The 12,606-nt window shown below is 48.2% G+C and overlaps 1 protein-coding gene and 1 non-coding gene across 2 annotated transcripts in view; both read right to left on the reverse strand.

Moving 5' to 3' along the window:
- The window catches only part of RNF151 (ring finger protein 151), a 41,818-nt gene extending 29,261 nt beyond the window's left edge, over nucleotides 1-12,557 (reverse strand). Inside the window, exons 1-2 of the mRNA XM_063934926.1 lie at nucleotides 12,476-12,557; nucleotides 9,885-10,012 (exon numbers count right to left, since the gene is read on the reverse strand). Of these exons, the coding sequence (XP_063790996.1) occupies nucleotides 9,885-9,917 (33 nt within the window). The 5' untranslated portion in view covers nucleotides 9,918-10,012; nucleotides 12,476-12,557. The remainder of the gene's footprint in view (nucleotides 1-9,884; nucleotides 10,013-12,475) is intronic.
- LOC134946984 (small nucleolar RNA ACA64) lies at nucleotides 10,086-10,216 on the reverse strand. The gene has a single exon (XR_010182519.1). It is a non-coding gene; the product is annotated as a small nucleolar RNA ACA64 (small nucleolar RNA).
- Nucleotides 12,558-12,606: the final 49 nt, after the last annotated feature.

The raw sequence follows: 12,606 nt of genomic DNA on the forward strand, positions 1-12,606 counted from the left end.
CTATCTCGAGAGGTGCTACAACAGCACGGCTGGATTCTAAATATTCCAAAGTCACAGCTGGTCCCTACGACACGTCTACTGTTCCTGGGGATGGTTCTGGGCACAGAACAGAAAAAAGTGTTTCTCCCGGAGGAGAAGGCCAAGGAGCTGTCATCTCTAGTCAGAGGCCTCCTAAAACCAAAACAGGTGTCGGTGCATCACTGCACGCGGATCCTGGGAAAGATGGTAGCTTCCTACGAAGCAATTCCATTCGGCAGGTTCCATGCAAGAACCTTTCAGTGGGACCTGTTGGACAAGTGGTCCGGATCGCATCTTCAGATGCATCGGCTGATAACCCTGTCTCCAAGGACCAGGGTGTCTCTGCTGTGGTGGCTGCAGAGTGCTCATCTTCAAGAGGGCCGCAGTTTCGGCATACAGGACTAGGTCCTGGTGACCACGGATGCCAGCCTTCGAGGCTGGGGGGCAGTCACACAGGGAAGAAACTTCCAAGGACTATGGTCAAGTCAGGAGACTTCCCTGCACATAAATATTCTGGAGCTGAGGGCCATTTACAATGCCCTAAGTCAGGCAAAACCCCTGCTTCAAAACCAGCCGGTACTGATCCAGTCAGACAACATCACGGCGGTCGCCCATGTAAACCGACAGGGCGGCACGAGAAGCAGGACGGCGATGGCAGAAGCCACAAGGATTCTCCGATGGGCGGAAAATCACGTGTTAGCACTGTCAGCAGTGTTCATTCCGGGAGTGGACAACTGGGAAGCAGACTTCCTCAGCAGGCACGACCTCCACCCGGGAGAGTGGGGACTTCATCCAGAAGTCTTCCAACTGATTGTAAACCGTTGGGAAAGGCCACAGGTGGACATGATGGCGTCCCGCCTAAACAAAAAGCTAGAAAGATATTGCGCCAAGAGACCCGCAGGCGATAGCTGTGGACGCTCTAGTGACACCGTGGGTGTACCGGTCGGTTTATGTGTTCCCTCCTCTTCCTCTCATACCAAAGGTAATGAGGATAATAAGGAGAAGAGGAGTAAGAACTATACTCATTGTTCAAGAGGAGTAAGAACTATACTCATTGTTCCTGATTGGCCAAGAAGAGCTTGGTACCCGAAACTTCAAGAAATGATGTCAGAGGACCCATGGCCTCTGCCGCTCAGACAGGACCTGCTGCAGCAAGGGCCCTGTCTGTTCCAAGACTTACCGCGGCTGCGTTTGACAGCATGGCGGTTGAACACCGGATCCTGAAGGAAAAGGGCATTCCGGAGGAAGTCATTCCTACGCTGATTAAAGCTAGGAAAGAAGTAACCACAAACCATGATCACCGCATATGGCGAAAATATGTTGCGTGGTGTAAGGCCAGGAAGGTCCCAACGGAGGCATTTCAGCTGGGCCGTTTCCTGCACTTCCTCAGCCCCCCTTTTGTGCCTCCAGTGGCACCTTGGGATCTCAACGTGGTGTTGGATTTCCTAAAGTCACATTGGTTTGAGCCACTTAAAACCGTGGAATTGAAATATCTCACGTGGAAAGTGGTCATGGTGTTGGCCTTGGCTTCGGCCAGGCGTGTATCAGAATTGGCGGCTTTGTCATGTAAAAGCCCTTATCTGATTTTCCATATGGATAGGGCAGAATTGAGGACTCGTCCCCAGTTTCTTCCTAAAGTGGTATCAGTTTTTCATCTGAACCAACCTATCGTGGTGCCTGCGGCTACTACAGACTTGGAGGCTTCCAAGTTGTTGGACATAGTCAGGGCCCTGAAAATCTATGTTTCCAGGACAGCTGGAGTCAGAAAGACTGACTCGCTATTTATCCTGTATGCGCCCAACAAGTTGGGTGCACCTGCTTCAAAGCAGACTATTGCTCGCTGGATCTGTAGTACGATTCAGCTTGCACATTCTGCGGCTGGACTGCCGCATCCTAAATCAGTGAAAGCCCATTCCACGAGGAAGGTGGGCTCTTCTTGGGCGGCTGGCCGAGGGGTCTCGGCTTTACAACTTTGCCGAGCAGCTACTTGGTCGGGGTCAAACACATTTGCTAAATTCTACAAGTTTGACACCCTGGCTGAGGAGGACCTAGAGTTTGCCCATTCGGTGCTGCAGAGTCATCCGCACTCTCCCGCCCGTTTGGGAGCTTTGGTATAATCCCCATGGTCCTTACGGAGTCCCAGCATCCACTTAGGACGTCAGAGAAAATAAGAATTTACTCACCGGTAATTCTATTTCTCGTAGTCCGTAGTGGATGCTGGGCGCCCATCCCAAGTGCAGATTGTCTGCAATACTTGTATATAGTTATTGTTTAACTAAAGGGTTATTGTTGAGCCATCTGTTGAGAGGCTCAGTTGTTGTCATACTGTTAACTGGGTATTGTATCACGAGTTATCCGGTGTGATTGGTGTGGCTGGTATGAGTCTTACCCGGGATTCTAAATCCTTCCTTATTGTGTCAGGTCTTCCGGTCACAGTATCCTAACTGAAGTCTGGAGGAGGGTCATAGTGGGAGGAGCCAGTGCACACCAGTTAGACCTAAAGCTTTCTTTATAGTTGTGCCCAGTCTCCTGCAGAGCCGCTATTCCCCATGGTCCTTACGGAGTCCCAGCATCCACTACGGACTACGAGAAATAGAATTACCGGTGAGTAAATTCTTATTTTATATGTCATTTTGAAAGGCTATCAGCCTCCCATCCACCGCCCACGGATGGGGGGGGGGGGGGGGGGGGACGGGACAGCCTCGGGCTTCACCCCTGGCCCTTGGGTGGCTGGAGGGGGGGACCCCTTGATTTAAGGGGTCCTCACTCCAGTGTACCCCGGCCAGGGGTGACTAGTTGGGGGAATAATGCCACGGCCGCAGGGACCAATATAAAAGTGTCCCCCGGCTGTGGCATTATCTCCCTGGCTAGTGGAGCCCGGTGCTGGTTTGAAAAATACGGGGGACCCCTATGTCTTTTGTCCCCCGTATTTTTTAAACCAGGACCGGACGCAGAGCCCGGTGCTGGTTGTCTAAATATGGGGGAACCCTACTCATTTTTTTCCTCTGTATTTTAACAACCAGGACTGGCTCAAAGAGCCCGAGGCTGGTTTTACATAGGAGGGGGGACCCCACGCAATTTTTTTTATTTTTTACTTTTAGCTATTTAAATACCAGCCACCCTGTAAAATCATCCTATATATAACACTCCCCCACTCATCCCCTTATTTAAATGAGATAGTCAAAATCTCCCATAGCCAAAATCTCTTGCATAGTTAGACAAAATCTCTGGTAAAGTTAGTCAAAATCTCCTACTGCCAGTTCAAGGGAAATCTCTCAGTCAAAATCTCCCCGTGTGTATGCACCTATAGGGGGATATTCAATTATCCGCAAATTCGCTGCAATTTTGCGCCCGAAAATTTTTCGCGGCAATCGGCCGAAAATTGCCGCAAAAACGCTCCGTTTTTCCATTTTCCGCAAATTCGCGGCAATTTTGCGCCCGGAAATTTTTCGCGGTAATCGGCCGAATATTGCCGCGAAAACGCTCCATTTTTCGACCTATTCAATTCCGACCGGGTTTCACGTGAAAATTCTTGCAGTGAAAAGTGCAGGTGAAAATGGAGAAATCAGCCTGTACCCCAAAAAATGCTAAACTAACATAGGAAAACAGAAGAGAAGTGTGTTAGAGATCATATTAGAGAGTTTTTGGGGACTTAAATTGTGTGAAATGGCGGTTATATGCATTTTTTTTTAAATGCAAAAAAATGATAGAAAGCAAGTTTTTTTGAGCAAAATAAATGCTCTCATTAAATTTGGGGTACATGAAAATGGGTATAAGTATATATTTGGGTCATTTTAGGGTACTTTAAAAAAAAGTGGAAACAGATTACTCCCATCTGCAAGCCTAAAAAACACCTGTCCCACTCATAAAGCACCCCAATATACCTGTCCCATACCTTGAACCCCAATTTCCATCACTTTTTACTTTTTCACCCCGAAAATGACATGTCATTATTGGCCAATTAAAAATAATTAAAAACTTCAACGTGCCTAATTAGCCATAAAGGGGGGTGTCCCAGGAGTTCTGTACCATATCCAAAAATTTTTACCTTAAAATAGTGACTTTTCCCAACTTTTCACCTGCTTCAGAGAAGGTGAAGTGAAATTAGTGAAAACATGATCACCGATACATTTTCCAGGATAATTGAATAGGCTGTAATTGCATTTCACGTGAAAAGTCCGGTTTTTCACCCGAAAACCGGACTTTTCACGTGAAAAGTCCGTTATCACTGCTAATTGAATATGGCCGTTAGTCTTTTAGATCAGTGATTCTCAACCGCAATCCTCAAGTACCCCCAACAGTTCATGTTTTCCAGGTCTCCTCACATGATTGCGAGTGAAATAATTTGCTCCACCTGTGGGTCTTTTAAAATGTGTCAGTAATGACTACACCTGTGCACCAGCTAGGTGACCTGGAAAACCTGAACTGCTGGGGGTACTTGAGGACCGCGGTTGGGAACCATCGCTTTAGATGACTAGTGCAATGAATTGCTGTTACCCATAGTAACATGCTATTAGCAGTGTTGTGATACTAAATGAAAGCCAACATGAGGGGCTGCTGTGCAGATCATTACTGTTAAAGACCTGTGATGTCTATTCGTTAGAAAACCCTTCTACCCGACCCTCATTGCATGTATCAGTGCAACACACACAACCATACCTCATAACCTGGATCTGTTGGACACGGTGCTTTCCCTTAACTCTAATTTACCTACAGTCTCTCTAGGACAGCACAGACCCTGTACTAGGGGTTGCCATCAATGACAATCAGCTAGAACCATCTATGGTGAAGCAATGATTTGCACCACACAATGGCCACCGCTGAAAGTTGCTGGCTGGGCCATGGACCAATAAAAAAAACTGGGGGCAGGGTTTAGTGGGTATTAGGGGTGGAGCTATGTTCCACATCCTCGCACCTTGTAAAAATAAATAAATGTTTGTTTATACTGTGCCATCGATGGGAGGGAAACCATCTGGTTCTCTCCCATAGACAGCAAAAGCATTCAACATCGGCTATAAACAATCGCTGATTAGGAATCATCAATGATCGAAGGCCATCGCTACCCCGTACAGCATCATCTGCATCAAGGGCTCCTTCACACAAGTTTCTTATGCCTGAAAATAAGAATTTACTTACCGATAATTCTATTTCTCGGAGTCCGTAGTGGATGCTGGGGTTCCTGAAAGGACCATGGGGAATAGCGGCTCCGCAGGAGACAGGGCACAAAAGTAAAGCTTTTACAGGTCAGGTGGTGTGCACTGGCTCCTCCCCCCATGACCCTCCTCCAGACTCCAGTTAGGTACTGTGCCCGGACGAGCGTACACAATAAGGGAGGATTTTGAATCCCGGGTAAGACTCATACCAGCCACACCAATCACACCGTACAACTTGTGATCTAAACCCAGTTAACAGTATGATAACAGAGGAGCCTCTGAAAGATGGCTTCCTAAACAATAACCCGAATTAGTTAACAATAACTATGTACAAGTATTGCAGATAATCCGCACTTGGGATGGGCGCCCAGCATCCACTACGGACTCCGAGAAATAGAATTATCGGTAAGTAAATTCTTATTTTCTCTATCGTCCTAAGTGGATGCTGGGGTTCCTGAAAGGACCATGGGGAATAGCGGCTCCGCAGGAGACAGGGCACAAAAGTAAAGCTTTTACAGGTCAGGTGGTGTGCACTGGCTCCTCCCCCCATGACCCTCCTCCAGACTCCAGTTAGATTTTTGTGCCCGGCCGAGAAGGGTGCAATTCTAGGTGGCTCTCATAAAGAGCTGCTTAGAGAGTTTAGCTTAGGTTTTTTATTTTACAGTGATTCCTGCTGGCAACAGGATCACTGCAACGAGGGACAGAGGGGAGAAGAAGTGAACTCACCTGCGTGCAGGATGGATTGGCTTCTTGGCTACTGGACATGAAGCTCCAGAGGGACGATCACAGGTACAGCCTGGATGGTCACCGGAGCCACGCCGCCGGCCCCCTCACAGATGCTGAAGCAAGAAGAGGTCCAGAATCGGCGGCTGAAGACTCCTGCAGTCTTCTTAAGGTAGCGCACAGCACTGCAGCTGTGCGCCATTTTCCTCTCAGCACACTTCACACGGCAGTCACTGAGGGTGCAGGGCGCTGGGGGGGGGGGGCGCCCTGGGAGGCAAATGAAAACCTTTAAAAAGGCTAAAAATACCTCACATATAGCCCCAGAGGCTATATGGAGATATTTACCCCTGCCTAAATGTACTAAATAGCGGGAGACGAGCCCGCCGAAAAAGGGGCGGGGCCTATCTCCTCAGCACACGGCGCCATTTTCTGTCACAGCTCCGCTGGTCAGGAAGGCTCCCAGGTCTCTCCCCTGCACTGCACTACAGAAACAGGGTATAACAGAGAGGGGGGGCAAAATAAATGGCAATATATTAATATAAAAGCAGCTATAAGGGAGCACTTAATCATAAGGCTATCCCTGTCATATATAGCGCTTTTTGGTGTGTGCTGGCAGACTCTCCCTCTGTCTCCCCAAAGGGCTAGTGGGTCCTGTCTTCGTATAGAGCAAATAACTTGGGAGCACCTACAAAAGGGAACAGCACAGCAATCAGATCTGCCAATCTACCTATAGTATAGCCTGTTTGGTCCTCCCCTCACTGCAATTAGCCCAATAAGCAGCAGTCACTACCCAGGTTCCAAGTCAGGCTTTATAGCAAATCTTCATTTGTGTAATGTAACGTTAGACGGTTATTACTTTAATGTGGCAACAGTTTAAGTGATATACAGCATCAATTCCTGGTGGTGTAGAGTCCTTCTTTCACTCTGGCCAGAAAGCAAGTCACTAAGCAGTTTAGATAAGTTAACTGTATTATAGCTATTAAAGTGCAATAACTTACCCCAATATGGTGTGACCCAGCACAAGTTCTATTTGGTTCAGACAAATGTTTCTTCGACACAAGACCCCCTATGTAACCTGCACTTTATATAGCAGCATTAGGGCTAAAACACTACCCGGCTTTTGCCGGCTGGGAAAAAGCCGGACGGCTTTTTCCCGTGTCGGCATTGTAGTTAACAGTGTGAGGGGTAGGGTCCCTTCACACTGCACGGCCCCAGCTGCCGTGTTGCAGACGGAACAATCCACTGGAAGGGCCGGCTGCCGGGACGTATTTGCAACCAGTAAACCATGTGTGTGAAGGGGAGCTTTCACACAACGGTTTTTTCTCAAGCCGTGTGATGATGCGCATGCGCACAGCATTACACACGGCTCAAAGCCATCCTGTGTGACAGACTGCCGGTTTCTCCCGGATGACAAAAAGCCGGACAAAGTTTGTCCGGCTTTTTGCCATGCGGGGAAAACCGGCTAGTGTGTTACAGCCCTCAGAGGTCACATTTCCCCCCCTTCCAGTACTGTATCACACATACACAAGTTACCCCAGTAATACTCCAGCATAAGGTTTCCCCATCTCTAGTCTCTGCATCAGACACTGTAGAACCCAACAAAACCCAGGCTCCTCCACGCCATACGTTACACAGTAGCAGCATAGAGCTTACCATCGCCTCCCGTCCTGCAGCCATCTGCCGCTCAGCTCTTTCTAGATCCATGTCACATTCATGGTACAGATCATGTGCGGACAGCTTACCCACTCTCCCACGCTTTCAGCTGGTCAGCAGCTATGCTAAACACTGGCGTCCCACACAAAGCCTGGCTTGTGCTGGATACACAGGTCATTCAGTAAAGACTTGTGTGTTGTAAATGGTTATTGAGTCAATTACACACTGGATACTGGGCAGGAGGGACATATGTCCCCAATGTAGACTTAAGATGGTTACACATGGCACAATGTGTCACTGACTACCACATCGTGCCCGACATCAGCAAGTGTGTAAGCAACAAACGGCGGCTGGGGGTGGGAGCAGGGGCCGCATAGCTAACGACAGCCCTCTATCTTCTTGCACGTTCTAAAGATCTGGGGCTGTTGCTAGCGTCCCTCAGGTGCACATGACCATCGTTCATACACCGAACGATATATCTTAAAACATAGAATTTGACGGCAGATAAGAACCACTTGGCCCATCTAGTCTGCCCCTTTTTTTAATCATATCTCAAAACTTATTTGATCCTTATTTCTTTGTAAATATAGCCTTATGTCTATCCCATGCATGTTTAAATTGCTCTACTGTTTTAGCCTCTACCATCTCTGATGGGAGGCTATTCCACTTGTCCACTACCCTTTCTGTGAAGTAATTTTTCCTTAAATTTCCCCTAAACCTCCCCCCTCAGGTCTCAGTGCATGTCCTCGTGTCCTATTGCTTCTCTTTCCGTTTGATCGGGAACACCCACACCATGACTAATCGTTCCGCGTGTACTCACCTTTACACACCTCTCTGCAAGCCATAAGGTAAGCAGAACCATTATCACAGTACAGATTATGTTTACAATAAATAACCACAACAGCTTTGAATATTACATATAACTTTATTGATAACAAATACACTTAATCTTTCACACCATATAAACATATTACACAACACTGAACACTCAGGAGAATTGATCTTTCATAAAAGAACGCAAGTTCCAAAATATCAATGTTTAATTCACCAGGCCATCAGCTTACATCCTACCCGCCAGAGACTTGTGCTCCAGCTGGTGTCTTCACAGATCACCCATGTTTATTGGAAGGCCGATCACCTGCTGATGGGAGCAAATAAACTAAACCCCCCCCCCCTCCCCCACGCACACCCTCCCCCTGCCAGAGATTTGCTATGGTTATGGCCAAAACAAAGATGGAGAAAGGACCTTTGACATCAGGGGAGGAGCCACACCCTAACAAAGGTACACACCCTCGAAGGCTCACCACACTTTGGGCTCGGTGGCTTGCTCCGCTCGCCACCGGGTTACTAAAGGGAGTAGTAGTTGGTGTGGATAGCAAGAGAAATTATCCCGCTGACCTAGCTCCTCCCCCTGACGTCAAAGGTCCTTTCTCCAACTTGGTTATAGCATCTACCATTTGGCTATGCCCCCTTAGAACCCAGGGGTGTAGTACGGTATGCCGGCGCTCGGGCTCCCGGCGACCAGCATACTGGCACCGGGAGCCCGACCACCGGCATACCGACAGCGTGGCGAGCGCAAAGGAGACCCTTGCGGGCTCCGCTGCACTCGCCACGCTGCGGGCACGGTGGCGCGCCACATTAGTTTATTCTCCCTCCAGGGGGGTCGTGGACCCCCACGAGGGAGAATAGTTGTCGGTATGCCGGGTGTCAGGATTCCGGCGCCAGTATACTGTGCGCCGGGATCCCGACATTCGGCATACAGAAGACCACCCGAACCCAGGGCTACGTACATCGGGCCCTGGAGAGTTAAAGTACCAAGCAACCAGCTCCTGTCATTTTTCAAACCCAGCCTGTGACATGGCAGTTAGGAGCCGACTGGCTGGTCCTTTATCACCATGCTATTTCACTCTTCAAGGCTTCGTACATCTGCGCCGCCGCCCCCCCCCCCCCAGTCATCTATCAATGACCATGCTTCGAGTAAAGAGGGGGCATCGCTTATGGGCGCTGCACACCGGCGATGTGCTGCCAAACCCGGCAGGAGGGTGGCGGGTGAAGTTTCTCCCCCCCCCCCCCCCCCCTGGCCCCATAGCCCTGCATGCTAATATGAACGAGATTATCCATATTGGCATGTATAAGTGACCCGGCACCATCGATGAGAGCGCGGGGGCCGCATCGTTCATCATTGGTGCCTACACACTGAATAATATGAAAGTTCACGTTCATATCATTCACTTGGATCTTAAGTGTGTAGGGCCTATTAGTTACTGTAAATAGAGGCTATATTTAATCAGAGGACATACATACTATACACACTGCAAGCGACAGGCCAAAACTAACCCGACTGGACAGCGGAGCCACAGTACCGGGCATCTGTAAGAGCCTTTACACAAGTTACAATCCATTTCCACACTTCTCAAGATGCATGTGTAGCAAGTCCATTATCCAGGAGAGTCACCATATAATGCCTAAAATAAAGAATAGACATTGTCAGATCTATTGCACTCTGGCAGCAGACAAGACAGACAAGTCCTGCAGCTGAAATGTAGGAACACGGGTCTCATTACGCACACACAAGGATTATGGGTAATGAGCTTAATGCTCCTCTTCCATATAGGCACAGGTATCTTACCCAAGGCTACTGGACATGCCAGAGGTAATTTTCAGTCTGTGCCAGAAGTATAATAAGAAACATTAAAAAAAGGGGACATTCAGGCAAATGGATCAACAGCAGTCAGATCAGTTACTGGAGCAGCACCTGGGGCTGCAGAAGCCTATAAATCTAGTGCTGCAACAGGAACAGAGCCTAGTAACAAAGGGAGCCACGCATGCATGGTCCCTGCCAATCATGTAGTATGCAGAAAGTCCGCCCTGGGCAGCACCATACTATACACCATGCAGCAGCTAGGGGGCAATAGACCCAGCTAGGCCACCACCCTAACTGCAGCCCTGCCTGTGCGCAAGGACAATACAGCCATGGTTAGGTCTAAAACCAAGTTGGGGGAAGGGACCGCTGACGTCATGGAGAGGAGCCATGCCCAAACCAGGTACCCGAAATGAACCCTTGCGGTCTCGCTTCACTCGCCATGCTTCGGGCACGGTGGCGAGCGGGTTACTAAAGGGAGTAGTTGGCGACGTGGATAGTAGAACTATCCCGGTGGCCTAGCTCCTTCCCTGGTTTAATGGCTCCTCCCCCTGACAGAGGTGCTTTCTCCAACTTGATTCTAGCATCTACCATACAGCCATGGCCAAAGTTTTAAAAATTACAGAAGTATTGGTTTTTACAAAGTTTACTGCTTCAGTGGTTTTAGCCCTTTTTGTCAGATGTTACTATGGTATACTGAAGTAAAATTACAGGCATTTTATAAGTGTCAAAGACTTTTATTGACAATTACATTAGGTTTAGGGCAAAGTCAATATTTGCAGTGTAGAGTGTTGACCCTTCTTTTTCAAGACCTCTGCAATTTGCCCTGGCATGCCGTCAATCAACTTCTGGGTCACAGTCTGACTGATGGCCGGCCATTCTTGCCTAATCAATGCTTGGAGTTTCTCAGAATTTGTTGGGGTTTTGTTTGTCCACCCGCCTCATAAGGATTGACCACAAGTTCTCTATGGGATTAAGATCTGGAGAGAGTTTCCTGGCCAAGGACCCAGAATTTCAAGGTTTTGTTCCGAGCCACTTAGTTATCACTTTAGCCTTATGGCAAGGTGCTCCATCATGCTCGAAATGACATTCTTAGTCACTGTTCGTAGATGGTTGGGAGAAGTTTCTCTTTTTGTGCAAAGCAAGGATGTACGGGTGTAATGGTTAGCATTACTGCCTCACAGCACTGAGGTCATGAGTTCGATTCCTACCATGGCCCTAACTGTGGAGTTTGTATATTCTCCCTGTACTTGCGTGGGTTTCCTCTGGGTACTCCCGTTTCCTCCCACAATCCAAAAATATACTGGTAGGTTAATTGGCTCCCAACAAAAATTAACCCTAGTGTGTACACGCGACAGGGAATCTAGATTGTAAGCTCCACTAGGGCAGGGACTGATGTGAATTGGGCAAATATTCACTGTAAAGCGCTGTGGAATATGTGTGCACTACATAAATAACTGCACATGTTTTATTGCAGGTAACCATGGTTAACAGAGGAAGAGCAATGATTTCAAACACTACCCTCTTATTTTAAAGCTTCCACTGTTACTCTAGATCAAAACTTAATCAGCATGACAGTGACCTCCAGCCGTGTCCTCTTTGGGGGTAGGGATGGACATTGGAACACGATGGTTTGAAACCATCAATGTTTTGCATCCAATGTTAGCATTCTCACCATTCAAAGGCAGCAGATTAACATCCAATATTAAAATACAGCCAAATTCAGCAGTTTAACATCAGGAACGGTCATGAATTTAATTTGCACATGTCCTATAAATGCTTCTTTTACCCATCAAGTTCTTTTGATGCAATGGTTAGTTACCATCACATAAAAGTTTTGAGGACTGAAGCCGCTGGGCTTCCAATGTTCATCCCTATTTTGGGGCAGGGCTAAAATGCAGTGGAAATGTTTTTGGGAATAAAGTTTATGGCATGGCAAAGAGGGACTTTGCAATTAATTGCAATTCACGACATTGTGGAGTATATACAGATTGCCATCACAGAAACTGAGGCCGCAGACTTATGAAAACCAATACTTTTGGCCATGGGGTAACAGGTACAGGTAGGCCGGAAAGGCCAGAACTACAGTATAGAGGTCAGACAAGGACAGCACCACGCGCCTGCCTGCAGCGCTCCCTGATCATTGCTCTGCAGAGTAAGCGCGCTCTGCACGTGTAGCGCAAATATAAGCCGCAAAGCATACCCGCAATACATACAGCACCATCCCCTCCTGCGAACGCCGCACACCCGGCCACCCACATACACCCCTCCCAGAGACACAACTCACCCAGCCACAGAAAGAGACGACTCACGAGAAAGAGGCGGAAGCGAGGCATCCGCAGAGCATTATATGGGAGGCGGGCCCGGGAACGCGCATAGCGCATACTGTACTCATTGCACAGCGACCGCTGCATATGC

The sequence above is a fragment of the Pseudophryne corroboree genome, chromosome 7, assembly GCF_028390025.1.
Source record: "Pseudophryne corroboree isolate aPseCor3 chromosome 7, aPseCor3.hap2, whole genome shotgun sequence".
In the NCBI taxonomy this organism is placed as follows: Eukaryota; Metazoa; Chordata; class Amphibia; order Anura; family Myobatrachidae; genus Pseudophryne; species Pseudophryne corroboree.